General features: G+C 41.4%; 1 protein-coding gene across 2 annotated transcripts in view; it reads left to right on the top strand.

The window, feature by feature from the left end:
• The window catches only part of PIK3CB (phosphatidylinositol-4,5-bisphosphate 3-kinase catalytic subunit beta), a 42,630-nt gene extending 38,370 nt beyond the window's left edge, over positions 1–4,260 (top strand). For both annotated transcript variants that reach the window (XM_009982859.2, XM_086618209.1), the window contains 5 exons: positions 18–185; positions 665–788; positions 1,820–1,965; positions 3,494–3,626; positions 4,111–4,260. In XM_009982859.2, the coding sequence (XP_009981161.1) occupies positions 18–185; positions 665–788; positions 1,820–1,965; positions 3,494–3,626; positions 4,111–4,248 (709 nt within the window). In that variant the 3' untranslated portion in view covers positions 4,249–4,260. The remainder of the gene's footprint in view (positions 1–17; positions 186–664; positions 789–1,819; positions 1,966–3,493; positions 3,627–4,110) is intronic.
• Positions 4,261–21,757: the final 17,497 nt, after the last annotated feature.

Here is a 21,757-nt window from a genome sequence, read left to right as displayed (position 1 = left end):
TCTGTGTTTTGTTTCAGAATACTGCCATATGGCTGTTTAGCAACTGGAGATCACTCTGGCCTTATCGAGGCTGTTTCTAGCTCAGAAACCATTGCTGACATTCAGTTAAATAGTAGCAATGTTGCTGCTGCTGCCGCCTTCAACAAAGATGCTCTCTTAAACTGGCTGAAGGAATACAATTTAGGGTAATTTCTACAGTTATTTTCTCATTTATAGTGTAAGATACAAAATTCCTGTAAGTTTGTGTTTCAAGATTGAGGAATGTGTGGCTCCTCTGGAAGGTTTGTTCCTACTTGCTTTTCTAGTATGTCAAATTCTGGCTCAGATTCATGGTGCCATTAAAATTTGAACAACGATCCAGCTGAAATTATGGCATTTGCAGCATTTTGACTGCGTATTGTTGAGTAAGTTACACTGGCATTGGCAAAACAAACCCAAGAAAACTACATGGGTTTCAAGTCTTGATCTTGTTGCCTTTCATAATGTTAGCGTTTCTCCTATTCTCCATGGCTACTTTTTACAGTCTTTTCTCTCAAATAAGTTCAGCTTTACTAATTTTCCTAATGGGCTTCTGGTTTAAACAAGGAAAAATCCGTTTTGAGGTCAAGGCATGACATGAATTACCAGTAGCATGCACTAATATTGTTTGTCTTTGTGGTTATAGAGATGACTTGGATCGAGCCATTGAAGAATTTACTCTGTCGTGTGCTGGCTACTGTGTAGCTACTTACGTATTGGGGATTGGTGACAGACACAGTGACAATATCATGGTCAGAAAAAACGGTCAGGTAAAGATCTCTTCTGTAGCCAGAATAACTACGGTATCACTGTTGTGCAAGAATTATCTTGAACTTTTAATTTCTTTAGTGTCTCAATAAAATCCAATCCACACGTTGTTAGAACTGATGGCTTTGTTTACTGAGAACTTCAAAGAAAGGAAATGTAAAACTAGTGGAAGGACTGACCAATGTCTGTTTCGTAAGCAACTCTATATCAAATGAGGCTGTTCTGTAGAATTTTTTTCAGAACATCCAAAAGGCTTGTTAATAGTTCAGTGTCATTGAGTCAAAGTAATTTTAAAGTATCTCGCGAAGACCATCCTTAAAAATACATGAGTTGGAGTTTTGAGCAGTCTCCACAGCCCACCTCTGCAGAAATTTGCAATATGGAACTCAGTACCAGCATAATGCTGTGACTGTAAGTCTCACAACCTAGAGCCTAGGTAAACTCTTAGAAATGTATTTTTCTGTTTAATTGTTACTTTCTACTGTAACTTGTCTGATTTTTGTTTAAATTATTCTGCCTATAAAACTAGCAAGGGTTATAACAGCAAGAGTTTTATAGACATTTGCAGTATTCTTTTAAGTTTCTAACTACCAGGAGAAAGCTGAACTGCCCTTTGATTCTAAAATGGGAACTGTCACAGGTTCCTTGAGATGAAGTTCTACTGGCTTTGCTCCTGACTTTATGTAGAAAGCCCTTGGCTACAATGATGTTGAGCCTCTTGGGCCAATTTTTCTCTCTGGTCTAACCAACAGGATGTCTGTTGGCAGACATCAGAAGGTTAAACTTGCGATAATTTTTTGCATGCTGATTAGTAGCAGTAATCGCTCGTAAGACCATGGATGTTACCACTGACTTTAAATAAATCTTAAAACATTTTAAAACTAAATACTCCCAAAGGATTGAAACCCTGGGCTGGGGAGAGTAGCATTATGAGTTAACTGTTCTTGATACCAGCATGCTGTAGAGGTTCTAGGGAAATTAAATACTTCACTGGAGAAAGTAACTTTCCCCCCTTTTTTTTTTTTTTTTTAAGCTCTTTCATATAGATTTTGGGCATATTCTTGGAAATTTCAAGTCCAAGTTTGGAATTAAAAGGGAACGGGTACCTTTCATACTCACCTATGATTTCATTCATGTTATTCAACAAGGAAAAACAGGGAACACTGAAAAATTTGGTCGGTGAGTATTATTTTGATCTTTTCCTTTTGTAACTGAGATGATTTCTGGTGATAACTTCCAGCACACCAGGAACTTATCAGGGTTTGGCTTCTCACTTGTTCTTGCGTGGAAGTGTGCTAACACGCGTTTGCAATACTATCTACTTCCCTACCTGAGCTGGAACGTATATACACACCCAACTGACTTCATACATCAGAAACTGCAGCTCTGCAGTGAAAAGATACAGTTCCTTTTTACCTCCTCCAGCAGGAGATGGCAGATTCTTCTGGGCTTGTCTTTTTTTTTACCTTCAGCAGCACTGGGCAGTAGGGAGGGATTCCACAGAGTGTTGTTCAAACTAGATGAAGCACTGGCCTTAGAAACAGGCTCCGTTCTGCTCTTTCTGTCCATCCGTGCACATTCAGTGAGCTGATCAATCCTGGCCTTACTCAGGGGCTTAGGCATGTGGAGCCACGTGCTCATAATCCAGCGCTTTTGCATATCCCTTCCCATGTTGAGTTAAAGAGCTGCAATGGAACATGAAAGCACATGACAAGGGAAAACTACTCTCTGTGATCCTACCTGTTGAGGCAGGTTTTTCTTTTTCCCTTTTCTATCACTCTCACCAATTGACGGGAGGGACATGCTGAATGTTTTCGTCTCACTTTGCTATCAGTTTCTACAGGGAGAATTTATTGACAGAGATACGAAATTAAGTACTTGGGTATGGCTTGACAAATCTTATGGCTACTTCGGATAAAAGAAGCTGTATGTATGGTTGTAATGATGTGTCTGGGAAGAATGGAAAACAACTGCCAGTGACCCCTGTCTCTCATGGAGAATAAGGAAATCAACCTGTAGCTCCATTTTTAAAACCATAGGGCTATTGAGTGACTGTGCTATTGCAAGAGCTGTGGAATACGGAGTACTTTAAATGGCAGTAGGATTCGACTTTGACTTGAAAAATGCCTTAGAAGAAAATTTCTTCTTTGAAGTATATCTCATTTCCTGTGGAAATTTATGGATTAGATGCTGGACAGTGGCACATCTGGGGACATCGAGCAAGTTCTCAAGTGTCCGTGTGCCATCACACATCTTTATGCCGCACCTGGCAGTTGGTTAAATTTTGACATATGTTTGCAGGAAGGAATTACCTTACAGAGACAGGCTGGGTTGGCGGGTCTGCTATAGAGCTTTTGTTTGTAGGTCTACTATATCGGCTCATCAGGGCGTTTCACCTAACAAATTCTCAGGGAAATGGGACACTGGCATTACCTTTGGCTTTTTTTTCTCTTTCTGAAGAATAGTGGGTTTTTTAAAGCTTTTGATCTTTTGTACCAATGCTTTGAGGGCTTGCTGGAGAGGCATGGGCTATTTTTGTGGGAATGCATTGGAGGTTCTGTAAACATCTCTGCCCTCTCCGTTACTGTGTTCCTACGGTAAATGCCTTAGAGCAAATAACAGTTTTTGGAAATGGTTACGTATATTTGTCAGCTGTGTAAGTTCATATGTTGTCTTCATTGCATGTGCTTTGTGGTCAAACTTGAAGGTTCCGCCAGTATTGTGAAGAAGCATACTTGATTCTGCGAAAACATGGAAACCTCTTTATTACACTCTTTGCACTGATGTTAACTGCAGGGCTTCCAGAGCTAACCTCTGTCAAGGACATCCAGTATCTCAAGGTAAAGTACGATTTACAGCTCAGCAGGACTCAGCATTTTTCCAGTATGTGAATTTTGGTTCTAAGATGAATACAGTTTAATTGCTTCCCGTTTCTCCCAAGGTTTTCACGTAGTTCTCAAAGCTTTCTTTTTCAGCTCTATGGAACAAGGTCTGTAGTCAGTCCTAGTGGTGAAAGGAAACTAAGAATATACATTCCTTTCAGCCATTCGATGATGAGTTCAGCATCCCTACATCTTAAATGTAGTCATTTCAGGGGTGTCATGCCTAAGCGTAGACCTGTAAAGGTGAAATTTATTTGCTCAATTCTTCTTCAGTTTTATCTGTAAACCCCAAAAGTACCACTGATGTATTGCTCAATGAATAATACGTGAAAAACTGTCAAAACAGAAAAAAAAACAGAATGCAGTTTATGTTGAAAGATGAAGAAGGCCTTAGCTATGGTTTTTAAAATTCCTAACAGCATTTGTTTTCCTGTCATCTTAGGACTCTCTTGCTTTAGGGAAGAGTGAAGAAGAAGCACTAAAGCAATTTAAGCAAAAGTTTGATGAAGCACTCCGAGAAAGTTGGACTACTAAAGTGAACTGGATGGCTCACACTGTTCGAAAAGATTACAGATCCTAGAAGATTTTTGCATTTGCACTAAGCTGAATGTTACCTTGATAAGTGTTTTTAAAGGGAAGCTGTAGTACGGGCCAACAAAACTTTAAATGAGGACGTAAACAAAACAACAACAAAAAGAAATGGACTGAAATAATTCCTGAGTCTTTTGCACTCTGCTTCTGAATGCTTGATTTCAAGACTGTCTCTACAAATAGTGAACATCCTGGATAATCAGTTCCTGCTGACTTTGCACGCTGAGAGCTACTAGGCATTTTAAAAAATTCTTTGGTACTTTATGGAGGTGTAAATATTTTTTTTATACGTTAGGGTAATGTACTCTAACATACTCAGGAGGTTTGAAGACCTCTGACAGAACTGTTTTGTGTTTAAAGCTGGGACTCAAAGAGTAAATTTTTTTTATATATCCTAATCTGGCTAAAAATGACCATATTCTGTATATTTTTCGTATGAACTCTGCCCTACTGGCACAGATGCATTAATTTTACTGTAAATAGCAACCACAGTATCATTGTACAACAAGGAGCTGCTTAATGTCTTATACTGCTGCCGAAAGAAGACTAGGTATTTGTAAGGTGAGGGGGGAGAGACGGGTGGCAGAGGGAGTGGGGGGATAGGGAGAGACCTTTGAACATGATGCAGCCTCAAGATATTCAGGGTTACACAATTTTGTTGCTCTGACATAATACACACACAAAAGAAGCCCTTCAGTGAGAGGGAAGTTAGGCCAATTCCAAACAAGTCTGCGAATCCCTCACTGGTAATGGTCCCCCATTCAGCCTCTGGGCTTTGTTTTCAGCTCCTTAAGAGGCACGTTTATTCCAGGTTCAGCAAGAAGCTCCTTACATGGAAATTCGTATCTCAGATCAGTTGTGCCATGCAGATGTACTGACTTACGTATGGAAAATTTTCATTAAATATACTACACATAGTGATTTTTTAGAGCATACATACCAAAAACCCCAAATAGTTGGAAAAGCAAGTGTTCATGGGAAAAGATCATTCCGTAAAACACCAATGAGAAGTCATTAATCTTTTTTTTTTCTGTATTTATTAAAAGCTTGCAGTAATGTTGCTTTACCAAGATATATATGTTGAAGATGGTTGCTGAAGAAACTGGATTTGTTTTAATTTATTTAGTGAGGTACCAGGCTTTTAGGTGCTTAAATGGAGAGCAAATTTGTTACGTGCAATAGGGAACTGCTGGTTAAAAGGTGTAACATACTGTTTCTGAACATCAGCAAGACAGACTTTAACTACTGCTTGTTCTCCAAGGAACACTGGTAGCTCTCAATTCTTGTTGACATTGGAAAGAGAATTAAACATATATATTTACTTTTTGACTAAACAGTTGTTTTGCATAGAAATGTTGTTTTATGTAGGAATTTAATTAAAGGTGGTTTTACTTTGTTGAGAGTAATTTATTATTTTTTGTTGTTGTTTTGAGGTTTTGTTGTTTCTTTTAAAGGTCGAGAACCTATCTGGAGGATAGTGTTTTATGTACTCAATTGATTCTCTTGTCCTTACCCTTCGGCCTAATCTGTCCAAAAAGACCTCTGCTTCCAGAATAGCTTAAAAGTAACAAGTGGGTTTTGGTTTGGTTTTGGTTTGGTTTTCTTATAATATAGTAGCATTTAAAGTGTGCCATGTCCTCCCTTTTTTTTTTTTTTTTTTCTTGTTAAAGCTGATGGGATGAAAGGTAAAAAGAAACTACTTGGCAGGTGACAACTCTGAAAAGAGTAATTTCATCCTCAGCTAATTCACAGCATATAAACTCGCATAAGTAACCGTTCCTGGACATGTTATATTTTTATGTGAGACAGAGTACTCAAACATCTTTGGTATGTCATCTTCTTGAGGGAGATGTAACCTTTCCTAGAACTTGAGATGAAGTTGGCAAGTTCACCTTGACTGCTTGGGGCTGGTGTGCAAGGCACGTGATAGGAGGGAGCATGGTGGAATCTTTATATCTGTAGCTAAAAAGATGAGTCAGTTTCATGTTCCACCTCTGACTTCTGGTGAGGGTTTGAACAAGTCATTCAAGTCTGAGCCTTAGATTCCCATCTGCCAACATGGAGGAAGCAGCATTGACCTCCAGATGCAGAAACACCTTCCCTCAGTTACCACTGGGATATTGCACAGAGTGAAGATGATTTGTGTTGTGAGATTTTTTTTTGGATGTGACTTCAATGCAGGTTATAAAAGTACTTGAGATAGGCAATGTGATTTCCTCACCATCTTCTTTGAGATAGCAAGTATTTAGAGATGATTAGAAAATACTACTTCTGCTTGGTATTTGTGTTGGTGAATAGCCCTTGAATAGGCTGTTGTATTTGGTTGTCTTTACCTTCACCGTTTACTCTTTGCAATTTATTAGCAACAATGATGAAAGTAAGTTAAGAGACTTGTTAAATGTCGTATTTTCATGTTTGACAGGAAAAGAAAATGATGCATTTTCCTCATGTAATTTGAACTTACTTGGTGTTCAGATAGCTGAGAGGATGGCACATCTCAGAAGAGTGCTTTTCCAGGTTGACCTCTCGGGTGGACCTGACACAAAGCAGTGTTTATAAGGTTACTAAGGTTAATTGTGTGATATTTTCGTGTTAAGTTTTGAATGGATTACTGGTTTGCTGAATTGTATTAGTAAATAGATCATCACTTTCCCTGGGTATCCATCATCCCTGCTACAGCTTGTGGCATACAGATTTTCATTCAGAAAATAAATGAATTAACTGATTGTGAAAAGTAGGAGGAGAGGCAATCTGTCCTACATGTGTTATCATCCAAGAGGAGAATACTGGACTTTTGTCACATCAGTCCATTAATTATTTCTGTACTTGCCTCCCAATGTCTAGCTATAGTGTTAAAATGGTTAATTTGGGCTGAGTGAGATTTTTTTGTCTTCTTCTGAGCCATTATTTTTGACTGTCTGCAGAATTCAGAAGGCATCAAATGGTCAGATTATAACACAAGACTTTAAAGATTTTGTTCTTAACAGTGAGTAGAAACGTAACCTTTTTAAACGTGGAGCTTTGGAAAAGATGTTTAATGCAGCTGTAGAAAAGAAACGTAAGCTGCAACTTTGGTATAAAACACCGTCAGTTCAGACGGTCTCATGATAATTACTTTTCTCCAAGTCTACTTGTACGCTAATCCACACATTTCCACTGGAAAAATGACTTTTCTTAAACCAACTCTGCTTCTCAATGCCTTCATTGTATCTGACAGAGGGAGAAGATACTAGACTGCTTTAAAAACAACAGCAACTGAAACTGGGTAAATGTAGTGTGTATATTGTATAAATTTGTGCTGGTTTTCTCTTGATTGCACCATTACTTGATGGGTTTGTTTCCTTTACCTGCCATCATTTGATTTGTGACAAATGGTGACAACTGCTGCTTTTATACTCCTGCTTGTCCTATATTTAATTTCCAGGTAAAGAGCTCCCATCGATTTTCCCCTCACCAGTGGAGTTGCTTCCTTTCCCTTTTATGCTTGTATCATTTTTATTGACAGAGGCGTGTTGTCATTCATGTTCTAGTGAATGCCTTTGACAGAGCCCAATATTCCTCTTTAATTTCCTAGAGCTATTGGAATCAGATAATTAAATAGTGCAGGCTTTTAATAATTAATATGTCAGGCTATGATCATAGCTTTATTCTTTAGGAATGATTTCAAGCCTAAATATTTTAAGCATGTGATCAATATTTCTATCATTCTTTCACAATATATTGTATTAATACAATTACATGTCTGAGCTGGCTTTAAAATCTAAAACTGAAATCCTGTGCTCGCATAATGCGTTCCAGTTTTTGGCAAGTTTTCCTAAAATAATTTAAAAAATAACTTGTCTGGCATAATACTGCCGAGAGATGAGGGAGCAGAGCTGTCTTGATGGGAAGCGAGTTTTAGTAGGTGCTGCCATATGGGATGGAGTGCTGCATTGCTGTTGGACCTCACAGTTTACATAGGACTGTGGGGCTTTTCATAGACAAATGTGCCTCATTCTGGGCTGGCTCAAGAGATAAAAGCCTGACTAAGCTCAAGGTAGTGGTTTTATTGCCTGACCACAATACCACACTGACTTCCAGTGCAAAACTGTTTTGTTGGAGGCACACCTGTCTGCCTCTGGCTGTTGGTGGATATAGTCTGGGCATAAGGTTAGTAGTGAAATGGTTTCTGTAACTGGAATATCTTTGCAAATCAGTCAAAGTAAGATCATAATCATAAAATCTCAAGTGGTCACATGGACATAGGAACTGCTGATCTTTCGTGTTTTGGCATGTCAGTTCAGAAAACTAGCTTTGCCTTTCCTGAGCAAATTTGTTTAGACGGTGTGGATGTGAAAGCTTCCTCTGACATCTTCTGTGGGAACAGCATGCGTAACCTCATGCCCACATGGGTTGGTCACTTGGGGAGCACAGCTAAATGTCCACTAGTTGAGGGGCTAAGGAGCCAGCAGAGCTGGATTTTCTAATGTTTCCATGGGAACACTGGGGACTTTTTCATATAAACCTGAGTGCGTGGAAGGAACAAACTTTGTGTCAGGAATACGTGGCACCAGGCAGATCTCTGAAGCAGATTTCAGTAGCCAATCCAGGAAGGGTGCAGTAATTTTAACAGCTACTGCTACTGAGAGAACTTGAGTGCTGTGCTGCACATGCTGCCTCAATGCGTTATTCTTTCCAAGCATGACTGATCAAGAAAGAGGGTATGTGCTTCTGCGAATGCTGACCAGGGAGTTTATTTACCCTGCTCATATTACTTACCTGTTCTTCAAACTGCGTAACAGAACAGCATTAACTGCTGATGAAATGAGGAGAAGAGAAAGCTTTTTCCCTTTAATGAGCTAGGTTTGCTATTACTTGGATGCCTTTCCAGCCTCATAGTCCATATGAGGAACTTGCTGTCTGTCCTCAAGCAAACTACAAGGGAGAATTCTACCAGTCAGACACCGATAGCACTTTGTTGTGTCACCTCTGGAACACTTGGCTAGAAGCTGACTTAACTGTGTAACCTGTTTTAGCAGGTTTTACTGTATTGGACTGTCAGATTTAAAATAATGCTGCTGTGATGAGCTAGTCCATCCTTTCAGTCTGTTGCCATGCTTCTCCTCAGGTCATTATCTGGAGAAGTTTCCCCTGGGATTGCTTGATGAAGAGGGATGGGAATGAATATATATTTCTTAAGTAATGGCATGGCTTATTCTTGGCAAGCCTGTGAAGGATCACAGCTTCAGAATAGCAGTCATAGAGAAATGTAAAAGGTTAATTCTGATTTGCCAGGCATCGTTTGGCTTTTATGAAGCAAATGAGCGGAAGCAACAATCAAGCACCATGGAAACATGGTTTCCAAGGGATTACAACTCTTGTAGTCATGGATGTTTGTAAGATCCGATTTTTGGCTTTAGAAGTCTGTGTCTGGGCACTTGCTGAAGTCTGGGCAGAAGTGAGGAACCTGATAGTGGTTCATTCCTATTTGTGAATCCTGCTTGTTTTCTCCTACGTATCCTACCTAATGGGCTTTGCCCTGTGAGCATTCTTCTGGATGTGCATTTGTGATCTGACCACCTGCACAACATGGGCAAAGCAGTTCATTCTGGTTTCTGAAATTATCTCTTTACCGCCTTTGCATAAGGAGCATCGAGTGTTGATTTGACATACCACAAAGGGAGCTGAGCAGTGTCACTCAGGATACTCTGGAGTGTGGGAATGTTATATGCACGGCTCTGAATTTCTCCTGTTGAAACTTGTTTTCCATAGGGGAGGGGAAAATAAAACCAACCCACAACACAAGAATGGATGACATAGCTCAATTTTAAAGTACTCCCTAGGGATAGAAAAAAAATTAAATTATATCGGAATTCCAGTCCCCTTACCAAACATTCATTGGAACAAAAATGGAACAGCTCCAAAAGGGGAGTGAGGAGGACAGAGAGTCCTATCCCCTATGGACTAGTGGCTTGGGAACTTAGGAAGAGGAGTGATGAAACAGAGGTCCAAACTTTCCAGCCCATGTTCTGTCTGCTTGGCTAAATAAAAGGACTTTTAAAATTAATGGCTATGTGAGACAAAGTGTGTTTAGCCCATTCCCTACCAAATAGCAAGGAATTCATTTGGCATATAGAGTTGTGCAAGTTGGCACGAGAGGCGAAGATGCATGCTGCCAGGCTTGGGGTAATCTGCTCCAGAGGCTGCTTCCCCCCATAACCTGTATTTATAAATTTCATAAAGGTAAATAGTCTTGTGTATGCCTGGATCTTAATGCCACCCACCCCTACCATGGAGTATTGGCTAGTCACCATCCTGCTCTCCTGGTGGTCTCTGGGCAAGGCCTTCCAGGCACTGTGAAGGGAATGGAGACAGACATCTCAAGGTGTGCGTTCCACTGGTATGCTTAAACTTTGAATACTGTTTTGTTTGGCCTTGTACTACACAGATCTCGAACCCAAAGAAGGCTCAAATATTTTGAGTTGCGATTGTTACTGCTCCTTTTAAGGAGAGGTGCTGGATCGTAAGTTAGGATTTGGAAGTCTGTAAAAGTTCAGGAAGTCTACAGGGGAATTTAAATTTGATTTACAATTTTTGTGGCCAGGATAACCTTTAGAAGCCCCCTTTCCCCATCAAATTGCATACTCATGCTAGTTTATTTAAAAATAAATAACAAGTTTAATATTTTAGACACAAACAACACTGAAGCACACGTAGGTATTACAAATAAGTGTAATGCACCCAGTGGTTCTGCAGTTAATATTCACTCTCCTTTGCAGCACAATGGGATAATCCTGCTTCCTTGAGAAGAAAAAGAAAACTGAAATTTTTTCTGAAACGATTCCCTGTTCTTAACAGCTGAGAAATGTTTAGCTCCTACTTAGAAGTCTTTGCAGAGTTTATGCTAGTTAAATTAGTGAATGTGCATCTGCTACATATAGTAAGCGTGAACGAGGGTATGGTTGTAACTGCTGATGCTGCATACGGATTGTGCAGACCGAAGATCCAGTCAGCCTGCATGGACCCACGCTGTAGCATTTGGCGCTCACCACGCACCCACACCAAATCTTTAATCACCGCTACGTACTTGGCTTTCTGCAGTCCCCGTGCTAGAGCTGGCGTCTCCTCCTCTATCGTAGTGATCAAGCAGGCTGTGGGCAATGAAGCTGCTTTCTGAATGCAGTGTCTCACATTTTCGGCAGACGAGGATTTCGCATTTTGGGCACATTTTCCCAGAATGCGGCTGCCTTAACGAACATATTTCCTCCCGCACTGGCTTCAGCTTTTTGGAACCTTTCCTGTGTAAACATCTTCTCTTGTCTTCCAAAAGCTGACTTCGTCCCTGAGGCCTAGAACAGTCAGAAAGAAAGGTGACAAGTTTAACCTTTACACTTCCTAGATGAATTGAGAGTAGCAGAAACAATTAGTCTGTGATTTATGAACCCTTCCTGAGGCTTTACCTATGACACGTTAGGAGCAGGTGCAATGTGTGGTCACCTGCAGAAAACAGGAATGGACAGAAAAAGGAGTCTGGCTCTGGTGCTGTGATGGCAGTGACAAGCCGTTAGTTTTAGAACAGAATTATGAAAAGGATTGTCACTACTTAAAAAAAACGTAAAAAAAATCATAACTAGGTAGTTTGGAGCTTTATACTGAGTTCTTTAATATGCAGCTTTTCTGTGGGTCATCATGGCATGAGCCTCATGTTTGCATGAAGACACATTTCATACAGCTCTATGTATGTAAATTGCAGCCTTCTGACCTAGTAGACCTCACCTATACTGTCATAAAGGTTCTTTTTCCACTCGCATGCACTAATTATTGTGCTGGCTAGTAGATAAGCCCTATAGTGCACTGTCCTTGAATAGAGATGGAAAGGCTGAAAGAAAAGCACTGTTGATTGAATTATATACCTTTATATTTTACATAAAATAATACTTCAAAATCAAGACGCTAACCTACACAATTCTTTACAAGAGCTTGCAAATCAGTGCTGAACTGTAGAGAGGATATGATCTGGCTACAGCACTGCGAAAGTTCTGTAGGCCCTGATGACTTTGATGTTTTTCAAAACCACTGCCATGCAATGTGTGTAGGACTATATCTAGTAGAGTCTGAAGACTGACTTTCTTTCCATGAGTGTGAGAGTACCATGGGAGGAGGATGCTATATTACTGTTTTGGGTTTGGTTTTTTTTTGATCAAATTGAGGATAAATCAGTATTCATCATTTACAAATAAGGAGCAAGGCCTGGAAAGCATGTTATAACTGGTTCAGTTGCACTTGCCTGCCTCCTGAATGCATGTTTCAGTGAAATTATGGACAATGGAGAAAATTCACAGTTGTAGTTCATTAACTCCTTGGATGTTTGACTGTTTCCAGTCCTGTTCCTCAGCAGTGCACCAAGATAAATCCCAAAGCAAAGCCCTTGGTGTTAGTTGTTCTGCGATGGGATCAGTCTGAGAAAAGAATCTGGTTCTCAGGATCGTTTCTGGCTAGTGTATTTTAATCTTATGTTGAGCTTGTAACCAGCTGCTGTGGCTATCAGGCTTAATGTAGTTAGCTGAGTAATTGCTGAGACTTGCATGCACTTCCTGCTAAGACAGTAATTTCATGATAATTATCAAAGACAGGCTCTTTTTAAGAGATCTGTATAGAAAACAGCTCTTGGATAAGAAAAGACACTTTTCGGAAACTACTGATTTAGCATGATGCATATGCTAAGTTTGCCTCATGTTAAGGAAGAATAATATCAAGTATGAAGACCCAAGAAAAGAATTTCAAATTGTGTAAGAGTGACGACAATAACTCAAAGCTAATACATATACAAAGAGGTAAGATCAAACTCATTTTTGCCTTTTTGCTTACTTTGTTTAAAAGAGGAATAGTTTTGCATTGCTTAGGGTTTTTTTTTTCCTGGTTTTTTTTGTTTGTTTGTGTTTTGTTTTTTCTTCTATCTGAAAAGTAGTAAGCATGTAATGGCACCATTATAGCAACACCAGCAATAATTATGCTCTGATTCAAGAAACTTAGTAGCACTGACTTTGTTGACCAGAGGTTTTGGCTGCTACCCATGTGTTGCCACTGTCCCTTACACCCTGGAGCTAGGGATATTGGTGCAACAAAAACTGCAGCAATGTTATTCCTAGAAACAGTGTCCTGGGCTGTCACAACTGTACGGAGGAATAGAGATGATGCCCCTCCAAATCTCTCCTGCTGGACAGGAGGAAATATAGGAAAATGTTTATAAGATAAACTTGAAGACACACGAGGTTTGGAGACTTAATTTCATGCCTACTTTTGTCAGCGACTTGGGAGTTTTTAGGTCAAGTTGTTTCATTAGCCCGTAACTGTTTCCTTGTTTGTGAAACAGTTAATACTGCCGAGGTAACAAAGGTGCCTGCCGCTCTTCAAAAGGTGCTCTGGATATAGTTATAAAATTTCATGGTTAAAAACGTATACAAAATATGATCTTCAATGTACTTACAGTTTATTCTTAGGAGACCCAGAGAAGAGGCTCAGTCCAGAAAATCTCTTCTTAAATAGTCGCTCTCGCTTTTTTCGGCTGTGCTTCCCATCTCCTGTGCTTTCTTCTGCGAGTTCCTTCTTTCCTTTGTGCCAGCTCATTTTATCTGTCATAACAGCACCTGCGTAGATGAAAGCAGAAGTCAGAGTAGCTTTTCGAAAGTCTCCTTACTGTGCTGCACCTGGTGGAGTCGGGATCTGTTACTCTACAAACCTGTAAGTGTCGGGGTTACGCAGAAGGCTTAGTCGAGACCTGCGAGCAGCTGCTTTCCATCGGATAGAGCAAATACCTCTGTTGAAAAATCCTGCAGACACAAGGCAACTCCGGATATTCTTACTCAACCACTATTCCACGTAATTATGGACAGAAGACTTGGACATTAAATATAATAAATGTTTCCCTCTACATGCTCTCTTTCATGATAAGGCTAGTTGCTGAAAACCAAGAGAGGAGGCAGCTGGTTTGATGAAAGCGAAGAGCCAGGAGCCAATGAAACGGTTTTGCGCAGAGAACAGAAGCAGTGAAGCAAATGTGAGATGGAACAAACACTGCAAAGCAAAAACCAGAACCCTCAAAAGATGAAGAACCAACTGGGGATTTTAGTTAAGGCTTGGAAATTGTTTCCTTTTTCTTTTGATAAAGCAGTTGATTAGTCTGCATTTCCGCGTTGCATTGCTTTGTCTCCAAGAATTATCCCTTTGGCCTCTCTGATTGAATTAGTCTCTCTGCTCTACGTTTGATACTTAGTAATTGTGTTAACTTTAGGTTGCTTGACTTGGAAGGTTGTGTTCACCCCCTCCTAATGACTGGAAGCGCTTGTCTGTTCCTACCTGTTGAAAATACTTTCCACAAATCATCACAAACGAGTCACACAAAGTTTGTAGGCTTAAAACCAAAGCTGACATCCATTTTGAACAATGCACTTTTCTGATTTTACTCTTCATCTCTTCCCCTTCTGTGCCCCACCCTCACCCCCCCCAAACCAGCGTTTTAAGGACAGTTCTTCTTAACCAGTTTTTACAGTAGGATATACACAGGCAGCAGGGACTTGTTGTGAAATGCTTTACAGGATCACACCCTGAAACAGTTTTTCATTGTTAAAATTGTTTACCAAAATTATACGTTGATGCACATTAGCAAGAAACTAAATACCTGGAAGGCATAAAGTGTGACACACCTTGCTACTCATGCTTGGTAATGAGACAGCCAGCTTTTTAACAGAACCTAGTTAAGTTGCACCTGTTTCTCCCATAGAAATGGCAGAAAAGACTATTTATGAAAGAAATTACAAACAGTACATCAGCCTGTAAAAGGAATTTATCACTAAAGAATTACTATGCTATTAAGGAATGATTAAAAGTTGTGAATGAAAGAAAATTATGCACCTCACAATTATAGATTTCCCTTCAGTTTTTAATTTGTGACAAAATAATCTGCAAGTTCAAGACCTGTTTTAGGCATACGATGGTGCTGAGGAGAAGCTTTGCAGAACAGACCAATCTGTGGCTAATAAAAACTAGTAACTGGGGAGGCAGGAATCTACCTTGCCTCTGAGAAGTGAGCTGCAAAGGCTTCTCACTGCAGGATCTTTCAGTGCTAATTCCACTTGTCTGAAAGATCAAGAGAGGAAAATGTAACATTGAAAGTACAGATGTAAGTATGTGGAAATTGGTGACAAAGAATCGAAGATACACAGAAGGGGTCTCTTCTAAAGCCTTTTAGTCAATAATTTTTAAAAAACTGTACTTTGGACATATATTGTCTAGTATTTAATTTCTCTTCTTTTAAAGGTGAAGTTGTCTGGCTATGTTGAGTTTCCAGTGCAGTTAATTCTAGAGATGTGGGGGGAATTCCTCTTGTACTTGAACTGTATGTTTAAATGTGTTGCCAGATCAGAATATTTGAAATACCCAGTATTTGAATAATTGATTTCTTTGCCTTGCTTTTTTCTTCACTGCTTGAATCTTTTGAAACTTCACTACTATTGCTTTCAATATACTGATTAATTGCCCTCACGTTCGTTACTTAGAAACAGCAATATTTTTTTTTTTTTTTGTATTGTGAGCCAAAGTAACCAATAATAGCGTTCCTGTGGCTAGCCCTCAGATTTACTTTATTATGTGGTCAGTCTGTAAGCCTGTAGATTACACAATGACTCCTTAAAACAGTAGTTCTGCTATTTCCTTCAGAGGACGATCGCGTAACAGCAGAGGACAGCATTTTCAGGAACACCAGTGTTGTATCTGAAAGTTGTCTAGTTAATTATAAGCAAGGTTAGTACCTGCAAGACTTCAGACATCAAAACTGATTTGCACTGATGCTTGCTGCTGACTGCTTTCGTTCCTGCACTACCTGAGCAGTGTATTGGTGCCTCTAACTGCCTCCATATTTATAAACATGGTCTCAGGACAAAGTATGAATTAGGGTTGGAGGTAAAAACCAACCAACCAACCAACCAAAGCCCACAAAAAAACCCCACCGATTTACAAATGAGACTGTTAGTTTTCCCTACCCAGGTCTGGCAGGCTAAAGATGCAGAAAACTGTTTTCCAGAAATGGAGTGTTTCCACAGCCATCCCTCCAATTGCAGCAGCACACAGCAGCCCTGACCCAGCTGATATCTCCTGGGGTAAAAGAACCAAACAGAACAAGAGGTAAAAAATCTTTGTGGCAGGGACTGTCGTGCAAACACACAGGGTGAAAGATGCCAGACAGGAAAGGAGGTCTGGAGAGAGAAGTGACATGACTAGCAACTTGGGAAAGATTTCTCTGTGTCCCCAGGATGTAGCTTTTCTGATCCAGTTCTGTGTCTTAATTAAGTAAAATTTAAGCTGTTGGAACTGATTCTGATTATATTATTTTTGTCACCACAGGGTGTCTCTGCGTCTCTTCTTACACCAAGGGCTTTGGTAGCCTTTAATGGCAAGTTGCAATCTCAAGGGAATGTAGGGCTAAAGGAAAATGTCCCCCAGCTTAGCTATGGATTTTCTTCAAGATCGTGAACCTTCTTGGATTGGAATGGTGATACTGGTAGGAAATTCTTCTTTAGCAAGTAAGGCCATAGTCCAATGATGTTATTTAATTTGTTTTTGAGAGCTCTCCTGTATCAGATCAAAGCAAGCTGTGACCATGTGATGTGGTGCACCGATCTAGCTTTAGCTCATTCTGCACTATGCTGGCAGCCTCTGAAGCCTTATCCCTGCACGGGCACACTTCTGCTAAAGCAGGCAGCGTCCATCTGCCATTTTACTGTTGTGCTTATGTGGGTATTTTCTGTTCTTCAGTCAGCATAAAGCTGGTGTGAAGTCAGCGTAAACACTGTAGTATGAACTATGGACAGTTTGTGTATTAAAACTTTCATAATTGGGTTTGGGGTTTTCAGGATTTTTTGAGTCCTGTGAGCTTTGCTCTAACATCAATATTTACTTGTTTCACCCTCTGTTATAGTAGGGACAGGAAGTGCCCCACAGAAAGGGCAGGAAGGTCTAGATAGTGGGTCCTTCTGTCCCAGGAGCTCCTGGCCACACTAGCCATGCAGACTTTCCACTTCCTCAGTATTCAAATGTATTTTGGGTTTGAGGACTAAGAAGATCATGTACCTGGTAGCAGGTGGTTCCAATATTGGGCTTAAGTCTACGTGTGAGTGCTGGTGTGGCTGTATGCTATAGGGGTATCATATAAACATATCTTTGTCTAGGATATCTGAAAAGTAAACTGTCCTCAGGAGGAAAGTTGTGGAGGAATTCCAGATGAGAAGTGCTGAGCTTAGTGGTCTGTGGATGGATAAAGCTTAAAGCTAATCGGGAGTCTTCTGACTGTCATCAGGGCACGTCAATTGGTTGAAACTCCAGCTTTTCATGAGAAAATTCAATTTTAAGTGTTTCAGAGCTTTTTTTTTTTCCATCAGGAAAAGTTTCCCAGGGCCAGGCTGTTACGAGTGCAATATGTTATCAAGCCTGTAGCGATGTGGTCAAATGTAGAAAACAAAGGCTCAAAGTGCTACCCTAAGTGATATTTATTTATTCATGCAAATAATTAGCTTCAGTAGAAGAGACAGAATCACCCTCCAGTGGCAGTAGGTATGATGAGTTTTTAACGCACTGAGCAAACTCTCAGGCAGCAGAGGGAGAAGGAAGAGAGGTTTCTGTGACTAAGTCACTCTGAGGTGTTCTACTGTTCCCAAGGGGCTGGTTCCCCTTCAGAGCAGATAGCCGGGGGCTTGCGTCTGAATCAGGCTGCGATGGCATCTGAGGCTGGATTTAGGCAACAACTGAATGTCCTAATGTCTGGGCTGTGTACCACCACTGCTGTGGGTGTTGTGACGCTCCCTGGTTTCTTTCTTTCTCCATGAAAATGTGACTGGTTGGTAGCAAGCTTAGAAATTGGGACTGATGCATTGCTCACCCCTAGTATGTGTACCTTTGCCTGTTGCTTTGAGGAAGAAGTAATCTTTTCTTTGGCTTCCACATGCCGAAAGCACAGATTTGATCTGATGATGACTATGATGTACTTTATCCCCAACAGGCGCCCCAGGATCTGAGGTCTAGATACTTATAAAAGCTCCTCTGTGTACTGTGTAAGCCCTTGCCTTACTTGGGGAGATACCTGGTTTTAAAGGCTTGTGCTAGCTGTCACTGAAAATGATGGGAAGTCAGTGAAGGCAGTGACGAGTGGAGTATCTTTTCACAAGTTAAATGGAACAAGGTATCAATTGGGGACAGTAATGTTAAATCCCCACTTCTTGAAAAACTGAATGTGTAGACTTTCTTCTTCCTTGGCCTCTGTTCAAGTGCAAAGTAGCATGTTCTGCTTCAGAAGTTTTGTTCTGTATAGGGGCAGGGTGTGTGCAAACGAAGTGCTAATGTTAATGAAGGGGGATTCAAGGGGGACACTGGATGCCTGGACCTAGGTTGAGTGTGAGGTGAAGGCTGCAAGAACTCAAAGCCAGGAGCATAGAGACTTGGCAATGGCTGTATTTCATCTGAGACAATAATTTAAGAAGCAATGGTTGATCTAGTAGCTTATCTGCCTCTGGTTTTGCTGTATGTTATGGGTAGGAATTACAATCCTGACAATGTGCTTTTTTTCATTCACAAGTACTCACCCATGACAGCGCAGATTGAACTTCAATACCTCTCGTGATTTTCTTCCTTTTTTTTCTTCTTTTTTGTTTTTTCCTTATCTTTTTTTTTTTTTTTTTCCATCTAGAGAGGAGAGGGAGAAAGAAGGTGGTTACAGAAACACACAAAGGTTTTCATCGAAATAATCCCCCCGAGCCTCCTGGCTGGAATAAGCCCAGCTCTGGTAGCCACACCCCAGCGAGATATTTCGTGCCTCGCACGGGGAGGAGGCGGGATGCCGGCAGGAGCGAGGGGCTCCGTTTGCGTTAGTCGCTCTAGGACTTTCTCCTGCCTGGCATGAGGGTGGGGAGGGGGTACCTCTGTGCCTTGGCTCTGCTTCCTACTCTGTGATGTGAGGCACAGGCATGCTCAGTAGCCGGTGCCTACCCCTCCTACCTCAGCAACAGTGCCTACAACACTAGGAGACTGCTTGCAGCAGGGGCAGAGCCGGAAAGCCATCTTTGCTGGAGAGGGAGGCAGCAGACCCTGATCCGCTCGGCGCCCGCTCGGCTGGACACCATGTGAGTACCGGGGCGGCCCAGCCCGGCCCCGCAGCCCCGCGCAGCCGGGGACGCCGTCCCATGCCCGGGGCGCGGCCCACGCCCCTGTCCCACGCCCGGCTGCCCTCCCGGTTCCCCGCGCGGCAAGTTCCCAGCGGCCGGGGCCCGGGAGTTGCTCCGCAGACTTGGGAGAAACAGCTGGGTGTTGCCCTGTTGCTTCCGCAGCGGAGCGGGGATTAACTTTAGCCGCCCGGCGTCGGCTGGGTGTCCGCGGGATGCGCGGCGAGGTGACGGGGTGGAAACGGGAATAAAATGTCTGGAGCGGCCGTAGCCCTGGCCGATGGCAGCCGCGCAGCTGCCGGCTCGGAGAAGGGCTGCCAGGGCGTGGGGCTCGGCGTGTGCCGTTCCGCCAGCCGGCTGTAGCGAGCAGCATCGAAGTCTGATCATCTGCTGCTGCTGTTAACCTGCGAGCACTTCGATGGGGCTCTCACTTCTGTTTATCCAGCTGCCAGGCAGCAGTGGAGGGGATTATCCACACGTTTCTAACTCGGAATAATACTCAAAAGGAAACGCTGGGCCAGGATCCTCAACAGGTTCAAGTCAGGATTGTTCCATAGCCTGAGTCACTCGGTGCTGCTGATCCACAGCTGATGGGTCCTGTTTGTTTTCTCTGTTTAATGAAACGTTCTCTCTCAGATACTCGCTGTCTGATCAATTCAGCCTCACCATCTCCAGTGCCAATGGCTTCCTGGCAGCAGCGCTTCATAATAATCCGTTCCCTCTTGTTTGCATCTCTTCAAATATCTCTTCCTAGTCCTCACATCTAGCATTAGTGAAAGCATTAACGTTCTCTGCTAGGCAGTGACGAAACCCCCAAAGTCAATTCTTAAACCAGAAACGTGCTGAGGTAAGTAGGAATTGATCGAACCCCTGTTCATTCACAAAAGAGTCCAGGTAGCTAAATGCATCATTTTACTATCGTCTCAATTCATTGCACATTCCCAGTGACTCCTAAGGGACAGCCGGAGAAGATGTCTAAAACAAGCAGTGGCTAACAGGCAGTGCTACAAAACGTGCATGGGACCAAATATCTGCTGGTATTGGGTGGTCTTGGTTGATTCAGACAAGATGAGGAGTGGAAACAGTCCTGGCAATTCGTGATTAAATTACTTTGAAAATATTTTCAATAACCAACTGTTCTTCATAAGGGGTTTTTAAAATAGAGTCTACAGATACACATTCTGAAACGTTGGCTTTTTTTTTCTTTAATGCTATTTCCTATATAGTATCTCAGACAATAAGCTTTTGTCCGTGTTGTCTAAAATGTTTCCAAAGCAGGGAACTCTTTAGAAGTAAAAAAAAATGCTATCTAAAAGAAGATTCCTTATGTAAACACTGAACTCTATCTAGCAAAAGCCGGTTCATTCTAAGCTTCTGTTGCCTAGCTGTGTTTGTATCAAGAGTCAGATGATGACATCAAATACTTTTATTTGTATGTGAGCTGTTCTTCAATGATTAATACAGGAGTTTGCTGCAGCAGTGTTATACATTCCAAGCTGTTCAGAAACAAAGCAGTAACTCAGATAACGTTTAACTTAACCTGTGTATATTTAAGTCTTGGTGTATATAGGTGTTCACGAGAGCATTTGTAAATAAAGCAGAAAGAGTGATGCTAATGTAACTCAGTCATACTTCTTCTCTAGGGGACTTGCATCAGACTTCTGAAAAACTAGAAGAGAAAGTGTTTTTTGTCTATTTTGGCAATATAGACTTTCAGTTTGATAATGAAAACAAAGCCAAGGCAAATAAGCAGGTTGTCATTGGCAGTGTCAGTCGGTGTCCATTTCGTTGCCAGATACTGTAATGAAAACTTTTTTTTTGAACATCTGCGTGAATATCATGTCCCAGTAGCTTCTGAGTTACTGATGAACAACAAAGATAAATGTGTATTAGCTACTGACCTGTAGCAGCAGCTACAGTTGTAGTTCACTGGCCCATAAAAGCTAATTGCTAGCAAGCACCAAACACTCTGTAGATGTTACTGCTGCTGTTACACCTGTAGAGCATTGCAAACATGGACTCCTAGGTGCGTATACAGACATGAATGGGAGGCACGATGCTGTGTCTCCAGCTGGAGTCAATAAAGGACTCCTTCACTTGGTCAAATGACAGCTCCATCTTAATTCTGGTGTGCCGACTCCTAAAGCAGCTTGCAGGGAGTTCTCAGGGAAGAGTACAAGAAAACAGTGGGTATGCAGTGGTATTCCCAGAATACTTTCCCAGTTTCCACTGATTTAAGGCTCAGGGAGCGTCTGAACCTGAGCAGAGTTCTCTGTGTTTCATGACTCCCAGTGGATTTTGTTGTTGTTTCAG

Source organism: Tauraco erythrolophus, chromosome 11, assembly GCF_009769465.1.
Source record: "Tauraco erythrolophus isolate bTauEry1 chromosome 11, bTauEry1.pri, whole genome shotgun sequence".
NCBI lineage: Eukaryota > Metazoa > Chordata > Aves > Musophagiformes > Musophagidae > Tauraco > Tauraco erythrolophus.
The sequence above is the reverse complement of the archived record's forward strand: the minus strand, read 5'-3'. Positions and strand labels throughout refer to the sequence as shown.